The sequence below is a fragment of the Glycine max genome, chromosome 6, assembly GCF_000004515.6.
Source record: "Glycine max cultivar Williams 82 chromosome 6, Glycine_max_v4.0, whole genome shotgun sequence".
Lineage (NCBI taxonomy): Eukaryota > Viridiplantae > Streptophyta > Magnoliopsida > Fabales > Fabaceae > Glycine > Glycine max.
The window spans coordinates 38,610,862-38,633,697 of NC_038242.2; the positions used below are offsets into that span (position 1 = coordinate 38,610,862).

Sequence of the window (22,836 nt, forward strand, 5' to 3'; positions counted from 1 at the left end):
TTAATAAGATGGTCCATGGTAGATGCTATTATTTTTAAAAATTTTAATTTAATTTTCAAGTTTATAAAAATAAATTAATTTGGCTTGATTGTATTTGATTTTAAAATTAATTTATTTTTAAGAACTAAATTAAATTTTTAAAAAAAATGAAAATCAACTAATTTTTTTTTAAATTTAAAGATCAAATGAAATATTTTAAAATTTAAATTTTTTTTGAATTATTTAAAATAATCTGAAAAATAAATTGATAATTAAATGAAAATAAAAAATTAGAGTAGAGTCAGTATTTTATTCAAACACTATAAGTTCGCACTGCGCATCTCCGCCCCGGCTTACCGTCACGGCACAGCAACCATCCTCGCTAGCCGTTCGTGACCTTCCTCCCTTCTCTGCTTCACCTCCACACCGCGCCGTACTTTCGAATTCGAAGCACTCTGCTTTCAATACTGACTGATACCTTCATTCTCTGGCGCTTCAGCTTCGTTTAGCAGAAAGAAAAAATGAGTCCCTCGAAGAAGATCGAACCCGAAGAGGTCGAAGGAGAAATAATCGGCACCACGGATTACTTCTTCGTGAAAGTTGGCGAGGCCCTTCCGTTGAAGTCCTCCGACTCCGTTTTCGACGCCGAAACCCTCCCCTCGCAGCCTCTTGCGCTCTCCGAACGCTTTCGCCTCACTTTCGTTGCTCATTCTTCAGGTCAAAATGAACTAAACTATTACGTGTTCAATTAATTAAACTCGCCTTTGTGCTGAAACTGAATGTTGCTTTTTTGTTTGTTTCGGTGTTTTAGGTTTTTTCGTTGCAAAGACGAAGGACCTTATTGATTCCGCGAAGGAGCTTAAGGACAAGGGAAGTGGCTCTCCAGTGGAGCAACTGAGTCTCGTCGATGTTCCTGTTGGGAGGGTTCGCGCATTGGCTCTTTCCACCGATAATTCGACGCTTGCGGCTTCTGTCTCTGGCGACATTCGGTTTTACTCGGTTGAGAGCTTTCTCAATAAGGTACTTAAACCATAGTTTTTGTGGCTTTGCTGAGATTCTCGTGTTTTAGGTTTTCTTCAGTGACTTACTTTGTTGTTATTGTGCTGAATGTTGATGTAAATGAAAATCTCCTCCCTATCTGGCATCATATTTTGTTGAAGTTATTAGCTTTCTAATTTGTTGAAATACCCTTAGAGAGGAATGTGCTACTTCTAGTCCTAGGGAGTATTATTACAAACTGCTGATCCAAAACGGATTTAATGTTGGAAATTTCATCAAGCGAATCGTCCACCAAAACTATATCATCAAGGTATATTAATAAAACAGTGAAAGGACCATCAACTGATTTTGTGAAAAGGGAGTAATCTGCTGTAGGTTGTGTGTATCCAAGGTTCATAAGCAAGCTGGATAATTTCTCATACCATTTGCGACTTGCTTGCTTTAAACCATATAGTGACTTCAAGAGCTTGCAAACTCCAATTTTCTCCTTATAGTTGGTCTTCAATACTTGACTATTACCATACCAGAGATCAGTTTCTCAGTAAATAAAGTCCGTCAGTTTATGACTAATCCATCAGAGTCTCATTGGATTGCAGTCAAGAGAATTTTAAGGTACTTAAAGGGCACTGCTCTTCATGGTCTGCATCTAAAGCCTGCTGCCTCAGGACAGCCCTATACTCTGAGAGCTCTCTGTGATGCAGATTGGGCTTCAGATATTGATGATAGAAGATCTACTTCAGGTGCTGCAATCTATTTTGGCTCAAATCTCATATCCTGGTGGTCCCGTAAACAGCAGGTGGTTGCTAGGTCTAGCACAGAGGCAGAATACCGCAGTCTAGCTCAAACCACAGCTGAAATATCTTGGATTCGAACTCTGTTGACTGAACTCCAAGTTCCTTTTTGCACTCCCATTATATATTGCGACAATCAAAGTGCTGTGGCCATTGCTTATAATCCTGTTCTCCATGCCAGAACGAAGCATATGGAGATAGATATTTTTTTTGTTAGGGAGAAAGTTTTGACTAAACAGCTTGTTGTACATTATATTCCTGCCATTGACCGATGGGCAGATGTTTTGATTAAACCCCTATCTCCTACTAGGTTTAGTTTCCTAAGGACCAAACTCAATGTGATTGAGTTTGTTTCAAAGACTCTACCACCTTGAGTTTGAAGTAGGGTATTAGAGTAGTAGAAAGGGAGGTGCAGTATTCAACTGCACACCCACTTTACTATAACAGCTACCTAGTTAGTTAAGTGTTAGTGTTAGTGAAGAGTTACTAACTAACTGTTCCAGAGCTCTATGTATTCTACTCTTGTAATAGAAATCAGTTGCCAATCATAATAACACTTTCTGTTTCCTGAGAGACTTTTTCTCTCCTTTTCTCTTTATCTCGTTCTCGTCTTCAGTTCTGTTAAGGACTCTTTTATGCATTCATGGCATCAATCCAGCAGGTGTTTTTGAGTCACCCTTTGTGGTTATGCTAAAACAATGGAAATTCTCCAAACACTTTGGTTGTTTTCTTGGTCTGTTGGAATTTCTAATTGAGGGTTCAGGTTTTGATATTGTATTGGGTTGCACTGTCTCAGGTTCAGGTTCCATATTTTCTTTTGAAGGTACTGTTTTGGATTCAAGTTCAGGACTAGTTGGATTCTGGTCATGTATTTGAGGTGATAAGGTACTGGTGTGAGAGTCATGTTGCTGATCATAAAAAGAATGTTGCTCTTGACTATCTAAGGCATGAGAGGTTGTGATTGATAGTATCATAGTATGGTCTTGGTCAAGGGTCAAGGTTGAATTAGGTGTTTGTGAGCTGGGTTCTATGTATTGCCAAGGAGCTCCTGCTGCATCTTTAATTTGTGAAACACAAGGGAATATTCATAGAATATCACATGCCTAGATACCGGGATTTCCCTTGAACTCAAATCATATGCCACAAATCCTTTCATCCCTGCCTTATGGCCAAGAAAGGCACGCTTTTTAGCTCTATTGTCTAACTTACCCCTGTGATTAGCACTTGTAGAAACATAACACAATAACCCAAAAACCCTCAACATATTTAGACTAAAATGTGTGCCATGTAATACCTGATAGGGTGTTTTTCTTTCCAAAGCATTGGATGGTACTCTATTTATCAAGAAAACAGCATGTTGTACTGCATAATTCCAAAGAAATTTTGGAAGAAAGGACTGAATCATGAGATCTTGGGCAATGTTTAAAATAAATTGATGTTTCCTTTCAACTCGAGCATTTTGTTCAGGGGTTTCCACACAACTTGTTTGGTGAATAATCCCTTTCTCATTGTAAAAGGCATTGAGTGTAAACTCTGGCCCATTATCTGTTCTCACAACTTTTACCACTGCACTATACTGTCTTTCAACAAAAGCTATGAAATTCTGTACTAAGGATAGCACTTGAAATTTACCCTTTAGTAAACTAACCCAGGTAAATCTGCTATGATTCTGTATCTTGGTCTTTCTTGGACTATATGCTGTCAAGATTAGGCTTCTGCACTAAATAGAGGCAATGGATTGCTGCATGCCTTCAATCAGCAACTATTTCCATTTTAGTGAATGGTAGCCCTACTAATGAATTTGCCCCTACTCGAGGTCTGAGACAAGGGGACCCTCTAGCCCCTTTGCTCTTTAATATTGTGGGTGAAGGTCTCACTGGATTGATGAGAGAGGCCATTTCGAAAAATCTGTATAAAAGCTACTTGGTGGGAAAACAGAAAGAGCCTATTAATATCCTTCAGTATGCTGATGATACTGTCTTTATTGGTCAAGCTTCCTTGGAAAATGTTCTTGTTTTGAAGGCAATGCTTAGAGGATTTGAGATGGCCTCTGGTCTGAAAATTAACTATGCTAAAAGCCAGTTTGAGGTCTTTGGAGATTCTGTTAATTGGGATCTTGAAGCTGCTCAATTTCTGAACTGTAGGCAGATGGGTATCCCCTTCCATTACTTGGGTATCCCAATTGGGGTCAAATCCTCAAGTCAGGTGGTTTGGCAGCCTTTGATCAGCAAATTTGAAGCCAAACTCACTAAATGGAACCAGAAAAGTTTATCTATGGCTGGCAGGGTCTCTTTGATAAATTCAGTTTTGAATGCTTTACCAATCTATCTATTATCCTTCTTCAAATTACCTTCAAAGAATACCAGATAATTTGTTTTTTCTCCAAAGAATTTTCATGGGGGGGGGGGGGGGGGGAGCATAATAACAAGAAGATTCCTTGGGTCAAATGGGAGGAAATTTGTCTTCACAAGAAGGAAGGGGGTTTGGGAATCAAGAATCTGTCTAAGTTTAATGCAGCTCTTATGGGAAGATGGATTTGGGATTTATACTCTAATCAGAATCAGTTCTGGGTTAGGGTTATAAATTCTAAATATGGAGGATGGTCAGCTTTGCAAAACGGCAGAATTCATAGTGGGGATTCCCATTGGTGGAGAGACCTTAGGAAGTTATATCAGCACAATGACTTCAAGATTATTCATCAAAACATGGCTTGGAAGGCAGGATGTGGGGATAAAATTCGTTTTTGGAAAGATAATTGGTTGGGGGAGGACTGCAGCTTGGAACAGAAATATCCTCAGCTCTTCATTATTAGTAAACAACAGAATGACTTAATTTCAAACATGGGCAGCTTCTACCAGAATAATTGGAGATGGGATTTAAAATGGAGGAGACACTTATTTGAACATGAGGAGGGAGCAGCTGTAGTTTTCATGGAACAGATCACTGCTTATCCTATCCTCTGTCATCTGAAAGATAGCTTATTGTGGAAAGCTGATACTACGGGGATGTACTCTACTAGATCAGCTTATAGACTTCTGTCAAATCTAAACAGTGCTGCCTCAGATGGGAGGAGTTTTCAGCTTATTTGGAAATTAAATATCCCCCCAAAAGCTGCTATTTTCACTTGGAGGCTTATAAAAGATAGGCTCCCCACTCGAGCTAATCTTCACAGGAGAAACGTGGGCCTGCAGGAAGTTACCTGCCCTCTTTGCCATGTTGAGCAGGAGGAGGCAGGACATCTTTTTTTCCACTGCTCCCAAACTAATGGCCTGTGGTGGGAATCCTTGCGGTGGATTCAGGCTACTGGAGTTTTCCCTGCTTCTCCAGCAAGCCATTTCAGCTTATTTTGTGATGGTTTAGATGTAGGGAGACACCATTCTAGATGGTGTGGTTGGTGGATTGCTCTAACTTTTGCTATTTGGAAGCATAGGAATTTACTGATTTTTCAAGGAATTCCTTTTGTATCTTCCAAAGTGATGGAGGACGCCTTATTCCTAGCTTGGTCCTGGTATAAAGCCAGAGATAAAGATTTTAATATTCCTTTTAACCATTGGTCTTCCAATCTTGTGGAGGCCTTTGGTTAACTTGGAGTGTTTGGTCTGTTGGGGGGACTTGTGTTGGGTTTTTATGCTTTGGGAGGCTGGCAGCATAGCTGCTGTTGTATTTCTCTTTAAGTACCTCTGGTACTAATGCTCTTATTAATAATACTATATTTTCTGCCTTCCAAAAAAAAAAACAATGGTTAAGAAGTATTTATGTTTATGTATAGAAGGAAGAGACTAGAGAGTAGGGTCCCCAAATATCCATATGCAACATTTCAAAAGGAAAAGATGCTCTTTTTAGACTGATCCTATATGGCAGTCTTCTTTGCTTTGCAAGATGGCATATATCGCACACCTCATGTTTATTCACATTTATGAAGGGAAAATCTTTACAAAGTGTAAGTAATTTTTAAGAAGAAACATGACCAAATCTTAAATGCCATATGACAGTCTTAGGAATGCCAACTGAACTGGATTCATCAATAGTCAAATCCTTATTACAACCATGAGAAACTACATTGCTTATATTAACTCTACTCTTACAAGATACCTTCATGTAGTATAGTCCATTGTGGAGTTCAGCCAAACCAATCCTCCTCAACGCTGAATCCTGAATTGAACAGACATTTTCAACAAATGTGAAATTAAATTACATTGAGCTGCCTTTGTAAGTTTAGAAATGGACACTAGATTGATGTTGAATTCAGGTAAGAACAATGCATACCTAAGAATAAGAGTGTCTGAAAATTTCACATCTCCAGCTAATTGTGCCATCACTACACTACCATTGGGCAAGCTTTCAGGAATATGATTTATCTTGCGGTAGCTCTCAAACCAGTCCATGGATGTGCAAATATGACCTGTAACCTCCGAATCCATTATCCATAGTTGATTACCTTTAACAATACTACAAGAAAATGCACAATCAGTACCTTCATTGAGCCATGGAATGGGGCTGCCAACACATGCTTGGTTGACTTGAACACTCTGCGGATCAGCAACAGTGGATCTCTGAATGTTGGTTTTCTGCAACAGGTTCAACAAAGTTCTGCACTCTTCATTGGCAAGACCTGAAACTGGTGAATTCTTCTTGCTCACATAGCCTCCTTCAAGCTTCTCATCAGGATCATCTCCATCTCCAGTGATGTTATTTACAGCTGAGCCATATCCCTTTGGCTTAGAAGCCAGAGGGAAACTGTGTTTCCGAAAACAACTTTCAATAGTGTGCCAAGTTTTTCCACAGTATGTGCAAACTTTACCTCCTGAATTCTTTCCTTTATAAAATCTGTTACCATCAGCAGCATTTATGTCTACTTGATTTTGATCTCCTTCATCTAACCCATTTTGTCTCTCATGGTGGCAGCGGGTCCATCAAAACAATTTGCGTTTTAATCACTGAATAACACATATTCAAACCCATTAAAAATAGCATCACATAATCTTGTTCCCTATATTTCTTTGGATCACAGTTGCAATCAACTATAGGCCTGTAATTTTCTAATTCTTCGCAATAGACAGTGAGTTCTGTAAAGAAATCAGTAACTGAAAGGTTACCTTGCTTGAATGAATACAATTCTTGTTGCAATTCTGAGCAATCAACGACGAAACGGAATTAACAATCCAAGAATGAATCTGATTTATGCATCTTTCCCAAGCATCATAGCTTGGGTCAAATCGATTTGGAACCAGAGATCCATCCAAGAACTTCCACTTGTTCATGAAAATCAGCGCACGCTTCTTCCATTTCACCCATGTGTGATAATTCTTCCAATTCAGGAAAGGACTCGAGTGGAATCGGAGGGTTTTTTCCAGGATGAACATAGTAGTGACTTGAAGAGTTTTTGGTGGGATCTGTCACCTGAACAAATTGAACTCCAGAAGAGGAAGCAACATAATTTTGATTCTGATTTTTGGGTGGCATGATGAACACCAAGCAGCAGAGCTCACTAGGAGCTCTGATACCATAAAACCAGCTCTAACACAGAAAAAGAGAAGAATAACTTGACTGAAAACTTTGCAAATGATTCCTCTTGACCATTCAATTGATAGTAATAAGTATATATAGGTACAAGAGAGAATACTGCTAACAGAATTTACAACAGAAAGCAAACCTTTCTGACTTCCAGCTCATCACTAAACTAATTGTTCCAGCTCATCAGCTAACTAGTTACCACAGTATACAATTCATAATAGTATGCTTTATATCTCTATCTAAAATGCAATTTGTATGTTTGAAATATTTTATGCCAAATTAACTTCAATATTCATATTCCTGTGGTTTAGGAAGTGAAGCAATCCTTTTCCTGTTCACTCAACGATTCAACCTTTGTCAAGGACATGCGCTGGATAACAACACCAAAACATTCTTATGTTGTTCTGTCAAACATTGGGAAACTATATTATGGAGACATTGGTTTTCCACTTAAACATGTGATGGACAATGTTGATGCTGGTATGCTTCGTTCTTGGTTTTCCACTTAAACATGTGATGGACAAAAGATGTTGGATTATGAATCAGTTCACTACATTATATATCTGTGCGCGTGTGTCTGTATATCATTGGTTTAGTTACTATTATTTTGTCATTCCCAATTACTTGTTTTAATTTGTTTCTTTGTGAAGTTGATTGGGGTTTGAAAGGTTCATTTGTTGCTGTGGCGAGTAAGAGTGTTCTAAGCATTCTATCGACTAAGTTTGAAGAAAGAGTTTCAATTTCACTATCCTTCAGATCATGGATTGGTGATTTTGCAGCAGATGGTAGCATAAAAGGTTTGCATTCTTTGTTTCATTTCTGTATATATGTATGTGTGTGTGTGTATTGATAAACCTTAAATCCTAATTGTTGTATCAACATGGTAGCAGTCTTGGACCAAGGTGGAAGATACAAAGTGAATGATTTCTCTGAATATTCGAGAGATCTGGACTCTGCTCCACTCTCTAAAAGTCTAATCTTTTCCCAAATGACAAGCTGATCCTCCCTCTCAACCTCCCTCTTATTTATAGGCTATCTACCTTAATTCCTTTTATTAGAGTATTATAAGGAGCTGCAGTTATTCGACTGCAGACTCAGCTAGTTAGTATTAGTTTCTAACAGTTATTGGCAGCTGCTAGTTTAGTTAGTGGCAGTTATATGACTGCTGGGTTAATGATAATAATTCCTCTAACAGATCTGTCTATAAATACCTCTTTGTAATCTTTAGACACTGGGTTAATGATAATAATTCCACTCCTCACTTTCATTTCTTACTTTTAGTTTAGAAATTTTATGATGGTATCTAGAGCTTAGTTCGGTCATCAATGGCGGCAGAAACAAATTCTGTTCCCTCCTCTTCTGCTTCCCAATTTTTTTATCCGATCTTGGAAAAACTAGAAGATTCTAACTTCCTGCTATGGCGTCAACAAGTTGAGCCAGTGATTAAGTCTCATTGGCTCCAACGATTCGTCGCGAATCCTTCAATTCCGGTGAGGTTTCTGACAGATGCAGATCGTGATGCCGATAACGAAAATCCTGCATACTCTGCTTGGGAGCAGCAAGATCAAATCCTCCTGACTTGGCTTCAATCAACGTTAACTTCGTTGATTCTTTCTCGAGTTCTTGGAAGTGTTCATTCATATCAGGTATGGGAGAAGATACATGAATATTTTCATAAGCAAACACGTGCTAAAGCTCGACAGTTATGACATGAGCTGCGAGCTACAACTCGATTAAAAACCGATGAGATTTTCTTCTTCGAGTGAAATCTCTTTCTGATGTGCTTGCATCTATCGGAGAGCCAATTAATCATCGTGAGTATGCTGATGTTAGCTTAGAAGGTTTACCAAAGGAGTATAGTTCTGTGATTTCAGTTGTAAAGTAAATTTTTGAGCCTCTACCGATCGAAGAATTGAAGCACTTCTGCTTGCACATGAGTCGCGATTGCAGAATTTTCGCAAGAAAACCTTGGAATCACCATCAATTAACCTTACTCAGGGTTCGACGAACCCTAATTCCTCTTCAACAACTACAGACAGTCTCCCGCCGAGCGTGTGGAAACCTGAGTATATGAAGAAGGCGATGGAGGATATTGGTGAGATGGTGGAGGTTGATGAATACGTGGAGGAACGTAAAAGGATGGACGTAGCTCGAACTCTCATCCGGACAAATCGGAGATTGGGCTTCCAGGAGAATGTACGGGCCACCATTGATGGGGAGGAGCATGAACTCACTGTCGTGGAGGACATGAGTAGCATGGGCGCCAAACTGAAAAGCTATCAGAATAATAGCTGGTTCCCTCCATCACCAATGTCGACGCAGCCAAACACCCCAGTACCCCTCGCCGACAACACTCCTGGGCGTGACTCCGACAACGACGACAGTGACGCTGACTTTGATGACGTGGATGCCGGCGTTCCTAATCACTGGAACAATTTCCGTTCGTCCAAACAACGTTCGTCCAAACCGCGCCGCGACCACTGGGTAAAATCCCTTGGTCGTTCCCCTTCGGTCTGGTCCATCAGGGACGCGGATGACCTGGACCACTCCAAGGTGGTCAATGCCGGGGGATATCCAACATTACCGTGTGGTGTGGATTCCGAACTCCACAACGGTCATATTACCCAGAGTGGTAATATTTTCATTAATGAGGGAGAAAGACAAAATTGGGCTAGCATGAGTTTTTTTTTGGAAGGCAAAGATATAATATATTATAGAATAACTAGTACTAGAGGTACTACAAAATACAGAAAAGGGTCCTGACAATTCAGGAGATACAACACCCTACACAAATGAAAACCCTACTAACATAGACTTTAGCTAAAAGCTATAGACATATTCGAAGACCAGCTATAATAAGGAATCTGGAAATTCCTTTCCCAACCCCTCAACCAGGTCCATAAAAGGAATAGAATGCTATCTGTCAGCCTATTGATATCAAAAGTTTGATTCTGAAAAATGATATCATTTCTGAGCCTCCAAATTGAAACTGTAGCTGCTATCCACCACATTATCCTTCTTGTGTTAGAAACCTTTGAAGTTGCTGAGGAGAAGTGCTGGATAAAATTATCCAAAGACCTACAGTGAAACACCTTGTCTTCCTTTACCCAATAAAGGTATTCCCACCATATAGGCATAGTTTTGCCACAGGTGAAAAATAGATGTGATGCAGATTCGGGTTGATTGTGGCAGAAGGGACATAAATCATTATCTACCTGAATCTGCCTCTTGATCAAGTTGTCCTTCGTAGGGAGTCTGTCCCATAATAACCTCCAAGCAAAAGAAAGGGCTTTAGGAGGAAGTTTGATCTCCCAAAGTTTCTTGAATCCCAGGTACTGACCTTCATCAACCATCTCAGATTTAATAACTTGATAACCAGATTTAGTTGAGAAAATCCCAGAGGATTCAGCTCCCCAAACCCAGGTATCATTGAGATTGTTGTTTACTCTGATTTGGTGGATGTGATCAATGAAGTAGTACAGGAGGGGAGGACAGGACAGACTTATAAGGAGAAAAAAGAAAGTTCAGACATAGATGCAGAAGGGGACAGGGAGGAGGTTCGGCCTCTTGAGGAAGACTACCCACATAGGGCTGACACCCTTAAACTGAAGAAATGTGGAGCCAATTTTCCTTTTGGTCAACATGATGTAAACGAAGCTATAGGGGAAATGGGCCAGAAGTTAAAAGGCCCAATTAAGTCAGCCACAAAGGTATATGTTAGAAGAAAAGAGGTGCTGTTAAGGCATGGAAAGGCCCAACACTTTCAAGGACCAGATGCGGAATTAGATTTGGTCCCAGGAGCAGATTGCATGCCTGCAATTCAAGGAGATAAAACTGAACAGGAGCTTGCTTTAGTAAGAGAACTGGGCCTCACTTACGGGGGAGATGACAAGGAGATCAAGGAAACTTTGCTAGATATGGATAACAGAGACACTATGAAGGCAGCTGAGACGGGAATTAAAAAACAGATATTATGATCATTCTTTCTTACAATTCCAGAGGCTTAGGGAGGGGGATTAAATGGTCAGCTATTAGAAGGACCATTTCAAAATATAAGGTGGATATTGTTTGTATCCAAGAAACTAAAAAAGAATGTTTTAATAAAGAAATATGCCAGGCCATATGGGGAGATTCCTCTGCATCTTGGGACAATGTACCTTCTGTACAGGCTGCTGGGGGGTTATTATGTTTATGGAATAATGCTGTTTATGAGGTGGAAAGGCGGGTGAAAGGTAGATATTTCCTCATGCTTGAAGGTAGGTGGACTACAAATAATCAAAGGATGTTCCTAGTGAATGTGTATGCACTTTGTGACCTTGCTGGGAAGAGAGCTCTTTGGGAGGATTTGAAACAGCTTAGAGCTTCTAATTCACCTGGTGCCTGGTGCTTTTTGGGGGATTTCAACAGTATTAGAAGCCAAGATGAAAGAGTTAGTTCCTCTAATCGGATTGCTGATCCCTTGGGTATCTCAGAATTCAATCAATAGATATCGGAAATGGAACTTCAGGAGATTAAATGTATAGGCAGCAGCTTCACCTGGATTAGGCCTAATGGAAGTGTCAAGAGTAGGCTTGATAGATTCTTGGTTTCGGATCAATGGATGTCTAATTGGCCTGATAGTTGTCAACATGTCTTACCAAGGGACTTTTCTGATCATTGCCCAACCATATTGCAAACTAAGATGCTGAACTGGGGCCCTAAACCTTTTAGGGTGGCTGACTGGTGGATACATCAAAAAGGTTACCATAGAGTAGTGAGGGAGGCTTGGAACACTGCTCAGCAGGGGGGATGGGGGGGAGTTGTGCTAAAAAATAAGCTCAAGTACTTGAAAGAGGCCATCAGGCAGTGGAGTAAAGACTATGGGTTCATAAATGATAAGGGGATCCACAAAATTCAGAAGAAGCTCAATGAAGTGGAGGATTTAGCATCTAATAGAAGCCTATCTGATGATGAGATAAAGGCTGAGAGAGAATTACAGCAAGAATTGTGGGAGGCCTCAACAGCTTATGAATCTTTATTAAGGCAGAAATCTAGAGCTAAATGGCTAAAAGAAAGGGACAGCAACTCAGCTTATTTCCATAAAGTCATCAATTTCAGAAGACATTATAATGGTCTTCAAGGAATTCTCATTCAGGGTGAATGGATTCAGAACCCCAATGATGTTAAGAAGGAGGCTGTGAATTTTTTCCTCAACAGATTTATTTAGCAGCAGTTTTGTAGACCCACTCTTGATGGAGTGCAATTCTTTTCAATAAACCAGGAGCAGAGGGAGTTTTTGGTTGTTCCTTTTTAGGATTTGGAGATCAAAGAAGCAGTGTGGAGTTGTGATGGGGACAAATGTCCTGGACCTGATGGCTTCAACTTCAAATTCATTAAAGAATTTTGGGAAATGCTGAAAACTGACTTCAGAAGATTTGTAGATGAATTCCATGTGCATGACAGCTTCCCTAGAGGCAGTAATGCTTCTTTCATAGCTCTAATTCCCAAAACTAAACATCCCCAGTCATTTGATGACTACAGACCAATCTCCTTGATTGGATGTATGTACAAGGTGATAGCTAAGTTATTAGCAAATAGATTGAGACAAGTGATATCTGGTCTTATTGATGAGAGGCAGACAACTTTCATAAAAAACAGACACATCCTGCATGACATACTAGTTCTTAATGAGGTGATTGAGGAAGCTTGTAGAAGCAAAAGGCCAGCTATGGTTTTCAAGGTGGATTTTGAAAAGGCCTATGACTCAGTCTCATGGGCTTTTTTGGATTATATGCTGCAAAGAATGGGTTTTTGTCCCAAATGGAGACACTGGATTTCTGCCTGTCTTAATTCAGCAAGCATTTCAATTCTTGTGAATGGCAGTCCTACAAAGGAATTTGCTCCTACTAGAGGCTTGAGGCAAGGGGACCCTTTAGCTCCCTTACTCTTTAATATAGTTGGAGAAAGCATCACAGGATTGATGAGGGAAGCAGTTCAGAAGAACTTATATAGAAGCTATATGGCTGGAAAGAAAAAGGAACCCATTAATATTTTGCAGTATGCAAATGACACAGTATTTGTGGGAGAGGCTGCTTGGGAGAATGTTGCTGTTTTGAAGGCTATGCTCAGGGGATTTGAATTGGCCTCAGGTCTGAAGATTAATTATGCAAAAAGCCAGTTTGGGATTATAGGAGGTAGAGTCAATTGGGTAAGTCAGGCTGCACAAATTCTGAACTGTAGGCAGCTGCAAACCCCCTTCTGCTATTTGGGTATTCCGGTTGGGGCTAAACCCTCAAGCAACATGGTGTGGGAGCCTTTGATTAGTAAATATGAATCCAAGTTATCTAAGTGGGCACAGAAGAATATTTCCATGGCAGGGAAGGTGACTTTAATCAATTCGGTGCTCAATGCTTTACCAATATATTTGCTTTCCTTTTTCAAGATCCCTCAAAAGGTAGCTCATAGATTGGTAACACTGCAAAGAAACTTTCTGTAGGGGGGGAGTTAAGGATTACAAGAAAATTCCCTGGGTAAAATGGGAAGCTATTTGCTTACCTAAGGAGGAAGGTGGTTTGGGGATTAAAGAAATATCTAAATTTAATGAAGCTTTGCTGGGTAAATGGATATGGGAATTAGCTTCTGACCAGCAGCAGTTATGGGCTAGGATCATTAAATCTAAATATGGTGGTTGGGAAGAGTTTCAGTCGGGCAGAGATAAAAGGGGATGCTCACACTGGTGGAGGGACTTGAGGAAGATTTATCATACTTCTGGTCAGAGCCTCTTTCAACAAAACTTGGTTTGGAAGATTGGTGGGGGGGACAGAATTCACTTCTGGACAGATAGATGGTTAGGGGAAGACTGCACCCTACAGCAGAAATATAATTCACTTTTTCTGATTAGCAGGCAACAACACAGCACCATCTCACAGATGGGGAATTTTTTCTGAAGATGGATGGAGATGGGATCTCAATTGGAGGAGGAATTTATTTGACCACGAAAATGATTTGGCAGTGAATTTTATGGAGGATATTACCTCTATCTCTATTCAGAGATATGTGAAGGATACTATGGTGTGGAAAGCTGAATCTACAGGAGTGTATTCCACCAGTTCAGCTTATAGAATAATGCTGAATACCAATGCCTCAGCCTCAGATGTCAGAATTTTCAAATTAATATGGAAGATGAAAATCCCCCCAAGGGCAGCAACCTTCACTTGGAGGCTCCTCAAGGACAGATTACCTACTAAGGGTAACCTACTAAGAAGAAATGTCATTATCCAAGATGCTGGCTGCCCTCTATGTGGTCAGGTACAGGAGGAAGTGGGTCACCTATTCTTTAATTGCCAAAGGACACTGCCCCTATGGTGGGAATCCATGACATGGTTACAGGCTGTAGGACCTCTCCCAATTGTCCCAGCAAGTCATTTAGCACAATTTTGTGAAGGATTCAGAGCTAATGTAAATCATAGCAGATGGTATGGGTGGTGGGTGGCTCTAACTACTACTATTTGGCAACATAGGAATAACCTCATCTTTCAAGGAAATCAATTTGACTCCTCGAAAGTCATGGAAGAGGCTATGTTTTCAGCTTGGTCTTGGCTAAAAGCTAGGGAGAAGGGATTCAACACTAGCTTTAATCACTGGTCCTCTAATATAAAGGATCACTTTGGTTAATCTATGTGGATATGAACTTTTTGATGGGTTAGCTTGGGTTTTATCTTTGGGAGGCAGCACCAGAGGTGCTTTGTATTATCTTTTCATTCAGTACCACTTGTACTGTTTTTGTTTATCTCAATAATATATTATACATTATGCCTTCCAAAAAAAAAAAAAAAAACCAAACAAGTCTGAATCTGAAAGTTTTTCAAACAACTATATTTGTGGAGGCTTCAATCATCACTGGAAATTTTGGTTGTAGCGGCGGCGGCTGTGGCCGTGGATGTCATTTCTCAAACTTTCAGTGTCAAGTCTGTCTTAAGTTTGGAGACACAGCATTATTTTGTTATCGATTTGACCAACATTATCAACCAAATCCATCACTCACACTGCAAGATCCTTTCAGGTCAAGGAAGTTTTCAGAATATTTCTTTTGGTCAGAATCAATACTCTCAAGGAGGTTTTAATAACTCTGGATGGGAACTATGGTCAAAACACTGATTTTAGACTCTCTAATACATAGACTCATGGAGCAAGTCAGGACAGACCAATGCACACTAATCAGTTTCAGCAGTTTCCAAGTGCAATGATTGCAAATTCCCACTTTCAACCTGGTCCTAATTCAACCTGGATCCCAGATTCAGGTGCTTCATTTCATGTTACAGGAGAATCATAGAATATTCAGCAGCTAGGTCCCTTTGAAGGTCCAGACCAAATCTACCTTGGTAATGGACAAGGTCTATCCATCAACTCTACTGGTTCTACTTTTATCTCTCCTACTAATCCTAGAATGTCTCTGTTTTTAAGTCAGCCTTTACATGTGCCTTCTATAACCAAAAATCTTATTAGTGTCAGTAAATTTGCAAAGATAATTGTGTCTTTTGTGAGTTCCATCCGAACCATTTTCTTGTAAAATCACAGGTATCCAATGAGATCCTACTTCAAGGCTCACTCTTGGTCCTGGTCTGCAACTTTAAAGCTCAGCTGCTGTTTCAGCTTCTTGCTTTATTTCTAACACTAAATGATTTCAATTCTGATGTAAATACTGTTTCTACTGCAAGTACTTTCCATAAGCTCATGACCTATAATCGCATGAATAATGCACTCAAAGGCGTGTTGATTGATGGGTCATGGGTTGAGGAACCATCCAGAGTGAAGGAAGAAATCCACAATTTCTTTCAGACCAGATTCAGCGAACCTGTCTACGGCAGACCAGAACTAAATGGGACCAGATTCCGAGGTATTGACCAGCAGCAAAATGAAGGGCTGGTGGGCCGTTTCCGGGAGGAAGAAATAAAGTCAGCGGTTTGGGAATGTGGGAGTGAGAAAAACCCAGGACCTGATGGGCTAAATTTCAAGTTCATCAAGCATTTTTGGGAGTTGCTAAAAGCTGATATCACTCGTTTCCTTGATGAATTTTATGTCAATGGCACTTTTCCGAAGGGCTGCAATGCTTCATTCATTGCTTTAATCCCCAAGGTGAAAGACCCACAATCTCTCAACGAATATAGGCCTATCTCACTAATAGGCTGCGTGTACAAGATTGTGGCCAAGATTTTGGCAAATAGACTGAAAAAAGTGTTGCCGGATATAGTTGACGAGAGACAAACAGCATTCATCAAGGGTCGACAATTGCTACATGGTGTGCTGATTGCCAATGAAGTTGTGGAGGAGGCAAATCGATGTAAAAAACCTTGCTTGGTGTTTAAGGTAGATTACGAAAAAGCCTACGATTCTGTCTCATGGGAGTTCATAACTTATATGATGACAAGATTAGGCTTCTGCCCCCGGTGGTTAAAGTGGATCAGGGGCTGCCTTCATTCAGCATCAATTTCTATCTTAGTTAATGGAAGCCCTACTACCGAATTTTCCCCTCATAGAGGCCTCCGGCAAGGCGATCCCCTTGCGCCATTGTTGTTTAACATCGCTGCTGAAGGGCTAACCGGACTCATGAGAGAAGCTGTGGACAAAAACCTGTTTAAGTGCTTCCTAGTGGGGAAAAATAATGAGCCTGTCAATATTTTACAATATGCCGATGATACCATTTTCTTCGGAGAGGCCACAATGGAGAACGTGAAGGTTATAAAATCAGTTCTTAGATGTTTTGAATTAGCTTCAGGTATCAAAATCAACTTCGCAAAGAGCCGATTCGGAGCTATTTGGAAATCAGAACAATGGTGTAAGGAGGCTGCGGAGTTCCTCAATTGCAGCTTGCTGTCTATGCCTTTCTCTTACCTTGGTATCCCGATAGGGGCAAATCCAAGACGTAGGGAGGTTTGGGATCCGATCATTAGGAAGTGCGAGTCAAAATTATCTAGATGGAAACAAAAACATATTTCCATGGGAGGGAGAGTCACTTTGATTAACGCAGTCCTAACAGCGCTTCCCATTTACTTCTTTTCTTTTTTCAGGGCACCCAACAAAGTAATACAGCAACTAGTTAATATCCAGCGCAAATTCCTTTGGGGCGGTGGTTCGGAGCAAAGGAGGATCGCGTGGGTCAAGTGGGAAAATGTGTGTCTCCCTAAAGAGAAAGGAGGATTAGGTGTTAAAGACTTGAGGAAGTTTAATACAACATTGCTTGGAAAGTGGAGATGGGACTTGTTTCAACAAAACGGACAATTATGGACTAGAATACTCAATTCAAAGTATGGCGGCTGGAGAAATTTAGATGATCAAAGAAGAAGCACACTACACTCTCATTGGTGGAAGGACCTTAGGCATCTCAATCAACAAGAGGAGTTAGCAGTATTGAAAGAGCAAATAGAATGGAAAGTGGGCTGCGGAGACAAGATCAGATTTTGGGAAGACAAGTGGACAGCCGGGGACAGACCATTAACGGAAAGATTTCCCTCTTTATACCAAATTTCCAACCAAAAACAACAAACTATCAGCCTCTTGGGAAGTCACAAAGATGAAGGTTGGGAATGGTGCTTCAATTGGAGGAGAAATTTATTTGACAGCAAAGTTTCAATGGCTGCAGATTTTCTAGAGGAAATTGGATCGTCATCAGTCCAACAGCAAGGAGCAGACTCATGGACTAGGAAAGCAGATCCGAGTGGAATCTATTCTACAAAATCTGCATATGGGATTCTGCTGGAGGCAAAAAGGGGGGATGATGAGGATGGGGTTTTCGGGAAATTGTGGAAACTAAAGTTACCACCTAAGGCATTGGTGTTCTCATGGAGGCTCATCAAAGATCGCCTACCAACGAAGGTGAATTTGAGGAGGAGACAAGTGGAAATAAGCGATTCGTTGTGTCCACTGTGTAACAGCTTGGAGGAGGATGCAGCACACCTGTTTTTCCGCTGCAACAAGACCCTACCCTTTTGGTGGGAGTCTCTGTCGTGGGTGAAGTCACTGTGTGCTCTTCCAAAAAATCCGAGGGCACACTTTCTACAACACAGCAGTGGGAATGCAGTTGGGGCCAAAGCTGTAAGGTGGAAATGTTGGTGGATAGTCCTTACTCGGACCGTATGGCACCATAGAAATAAGTTGGTGTTTGAAAATCAGACATTTAATGAAACCAAAGTGATGGATGATGCACTTCTTCTACTCTGGTCATGGCTTAAAGCTACGGAGAAGGATTTTGTGTTTCATTTTAATCACTGGTCTTCTAATTTAAAAGAAGCTTTTGTGTAATTAGGAAAGTAGGGCAGTTGCTGGGGTTAAGTTTTTAATTATGTAAAGCAGATATTGGGTGTAGCTGGTCCATAATGTAAATTCCACATTGTGAACCAGCTATGTCCCCAATCCCTCTATGTATCTATAGTACCACTGGTACTGCTATTATTAATATATTTATCTATTTTTGCTGAGCAAAAAAAAAAAAACTTGTACTTGTACAGGTTCTAAAACTCTTTGGCACCTTAGATTGGGCCATCCTAGATCTAATGTCTTGAAACTTGTTCTTAATCACTTTCATTTCTTACTTTCTCTCTATTCTTAGTTTAGAAACTTTATGACCTCTCTATCTTAACCCATCAAACTAACAGATAGCAATGACCAATTAACTCTCTAAACATTAACAGATATTGGCAAGTAACAACTATCTAACATCATGGCGGCTTTAGAAGAATTTCTATTAACTGACATGGGAAAGATTTGAAAATCATGCGCATTAAGTTTTTGCATGCTTGAACTTTTTAGTAATGTTTGAAATTTTTTGGGGCTATTGGCACTCCCAATTGATAATTCACACTCCATTTGTACATTAATAAATTGTTAAATGTGAATAGACAAATAGTAATGTAGTTAATTAAGGTTCAACTTGAACCAGGAAAATTTAGCACATTGTTGGATATTGTAATTAAAAGTAGATAGTGGGGAGTGTGCAATGAGAGTGTCAATAGTCTCTCACGTTTTCTTCTTCTTCTTCTTCTTCTTCTTTTTTTAATGTTTTAATAAGATGTTTTTATGTTATGCATTGCATATAATATAGTGTTTCTTTGACAATTGTACCAGTCGATTCTGTGAAGTGTGTTCGACCTGATTCTATTGTAATTGGATGTGTTCAACTTACTGAAGATGGCAAGGAGGAAAATTATCTTATCCAAGTTATTAGAAGTCAACTTGGTGAAATTAATGATGTAAGTGCAAAATCTTTGCATTTTTTTTTCATGAATTACTTTTTAATTCCCTGAATTATTTGGGGTTTTTTAAATAGGTCCTTGTACTTTAAAAAGTTTGTGATTAGATCTCTAAGCTTATAAACTATGAGAAAAAATTTCTGGATGTGCTCTAGTGTGTCATCAAAATGATTCACTCAACAAAAAAATTCTCAATCAACTAAATTATATCCACTCATAATCATCTTATTCCATTATGCAACAACTACTGGAATCCAAAAAGAAACATGTAATAAAGAAGCAAACTAGATTAGTGATTCTGCAGGTCACGTGGATTTCCACTGCTCAGATAGTCAGATACTCAGTATATTGGGGTAGGCTCTACAACATGTAATAATATTTTCTTTTATGTTGAATATGCATTGTGCTGCATCTTGTAAATGGTTTTGTTAATCAAATTCAAGAGTTAGGATGCTAGGGTAGCCTAAGAAAATTATAGTTGTTTGCTTTCATGTAGCACTAAATTCTAAATATTTTCTCTTGCAGGATTGTTCTGAATTAGTTGTTCAATCCTTCTGTGATATTTACCAAGGACTAATTGATGATATTGTACCCTTTGGAAGTGGGCCTTACCTTTTATTGGCATACTTAAAACAATGGTAAATCTTCTGCATTTCTTTTACTGATGTGTTCCCATCTCCTCATTAATCCATTTTTTTTGGCTGGTTTTCTACCTTTTGCATGTTTTTACATCTTAGTTTGAAGGTTTTGTTCCTGTAAAGTTTGTGAGGGTACCTTAAATAAATATTGTCGATGTAAAGAGAAATAGGGGAATGACTGGGAATCAAGTCCCTGAGGGCATTAATTAAGAGTAAACAGAATAACTAAATACAGTTAAGTAGTTAGGTTAGTTAACAGGTGGAAGGAATATAAAAGTAGGAGGGGAATGAGGTGAGGGCTATTGTAGGAAAAGGAAATCAATTTTGGGGGAGAGTTCTGGGTCTCTTTAGTATCTGGATATTGTTGGTGTTACCCTTACTCATTCTGATATCACATTTCTACAAAAGTGGGATTAGGGTTTGATCAATAAAATTACAAATTTCTTTATAAGTTTCTTATCTGGGTTTTACCAGTTTCTGTCATAATTTTACCATTAAGCATGCTTAAACTTTAATATATGTTGCCTTGACATTGATTGATCTATATTGTTATATGAACAGCTGCCAACCATTCATTATTTATTCTCTGACTTATCAGTTATTTTGCTGCATTTTTCATTCCATATTTCATTGCTAGCTTTAAAATTTTGAGCCTTGTTAGATTGTAACCTGATTATTCTTGACTCTAAGCATGTTCTTGGTAAGAAAATTTTGGTTGTCTTTTTTTGTTTGCTGCATGTTTAAAATTTGTTTACTGGTCGTCGACATTATCTTCCATGAATTTTGTTAAATTTCTTTCCTGAGCAAAACTTGGAATGCAAACTGATGAATAGTTTTGCTTTATTTGTTTATTTATTTTCTTAATAACTACAGCCAACTTGCAATCAATGCCAACATGAAGAATACAGATCAGCACATTATGTTGCTTGGTTGGTCAGCAGATGAAGACAAGAGTGAAGCTGTAGTTATTGATATTGAGCGAGAAAATTGTGTTCCAAGAATTGAACTTCAAGGTACTTCAAGATTCATAGCAATATTTGTAGCATGATTCACAATAAAACTTTGTGGTATCATTTTATTTGATCGATGTAGCTGACTCTACTTAGTGGGAAAATGCTTAGTTGTTCTTGTACTTGTAACATGCTTGGCAAGAAAATTCATTGATCTGAAAAGATGAAAATTACAAAGAATTTGGAGGACAGGGATCCTCTATTAATTAAAAAAAAACATCAAAACAAAATTGAGAATGCTAATCAGTGGGAAAGTGCAACATTTAATGTTACCAATGCATTCCATGGTGACTTCCACCAATAAAAATCTTCTATCAAATGATTTCTTAATCAGAATTCTTAGGATACTTATTAGCAAGACCCAAACAAAAATAAGATAAGCAAGGAAAGGAGCAAACATCAATGGAGCAAAGCTTCCAAATCCCTCTGCAAATCGTTTGGGGAAATCTACTTCAAAAATCACCAGCTTGTTTTACCCAAATCAGGTGCCTAGCCAAAGACGCCTCCATTGAATTTGCTATGAGTTCTTATGCTGCTGTTAGTGGAAGGAGTGCAGATGTTTGCACTTATAAAGACTTAGGTTACACTCATGGGTCCTCGGACAGATAAATGCATTTGTCTGTGGTATTGGCTTTGGACTCCTTAAATTACTTTTGATTTGGATCCATGGGACTATCAATGGGTCAATAATTAATCATGCCTGTCTCTTCCAAAATATCCAAAGCATATTTCCTCTTTGAGAGAATAATGCGTTCCTTGGATTGAGCTACCTCTATACCAAGGAAGTACTTCAGGTGGCCAAGATCTTTGGTCTGAAAGTGTGACTGGACAAATGTTACTTCAACTGAGAGATTTTGATATCATCATTCCCTTTAGTTACTATGTCATCAACATAATTGACTAAGTAAACACATTTATTAGGAGAAGTATGGCAATAAAAAACAGAGTGATCTGCTTCACTCCATTTCGTCCCAAAACTTTGCACAACATGACTAAATTTTCCTAACCAAGTTCTTGGAGATTGTTTAAGACCATAAAAGGATTGATGGAGTTTGCAAACCAAACCTAATCCCTCATGAGCAACAAACCCAGGAGGTTGCTCCATATAAATCTCTTCCTCCAACTCACCATGAAAAAAAAAACATTTTTATTGTCTAACCGATGAAGAGGCCAATGACGAATGACAACCATGGCAAGAAAGAGATGAACAATAGTGATCTTGGCCACAAGAGAAAAAGTGTCCTCCATAATCAAGACCATATATTTGAGTGTAGCCTTTGGCTACCAAATGAGCCTTAAGACGATCAACTTCACCCTTAGGACCAACCTTGATAGTATATACCCACCGACAACCAATAACCTTCTTTCCAGGTGGAAGAAGAACTAACTCCCATGTACCACTATGTTCAAGAGCCTGCATTTCAACAATCATGGCTTGTCGCCATCCAAAATGAGCAAGTGCCTCACAAACATTCTTGGGAACAGTAATGGAAGACAAAGAAGAAACGAAGGAGACAATCGATGATAACTTAAATAAATAGGATGAGGATTTTGAGTAGACCAAATACCTTTTCCAAGGGCAATGAGCCAACCTGAATCTGTTTCATGAGAAGATGATGAAGAGGGATCCATTGTAGGAACAACTGAGGGTGAAGGACATGAATGAAGAGTGTATTCATGC

General features: G+C 39.3%; 1 protein-coding gene across 1 annotated transcript in view; it reads left to right on the forward strand.

The window, feature by feature from the left end:
- Positions 1-311: 311 nt before the first annotated feature.
- Positions 312-22,836, forward strand: part of LOC100806517 (nuclear pore complex protein NUP214) — a 46,476-nt gene continuing 23,951 nt past the window's right edge. The window contains exons 1-7 of the mRNA XM_003525986.5: positions 312-696; positions 791-999; positions 7,595-7,763; positions 7,934-8,080; positions 19,383-19,507; positions 20,033-20,145; positions 21,019-21,158. Of these exons, the coding sequence (XP_003526034.2) occupies positions 501-696; positions 791-999; positions 7,595-7,763; positions 7,934-8,080; positions 19,383-19,507; positions 20,033-20,145; positions 21,019-21,158 (1,099 nt within the window). The 5' untranslated portion in view covers positions 312-500. The remainder of the gene's footprint in view (positions 697-790; positions 1,000-7,594; positions 7,764-7,933; positions 8,081-19,382; positions 19,508-20,032; positions 20,146-21,018; positions 21,159-22,836) is intronic.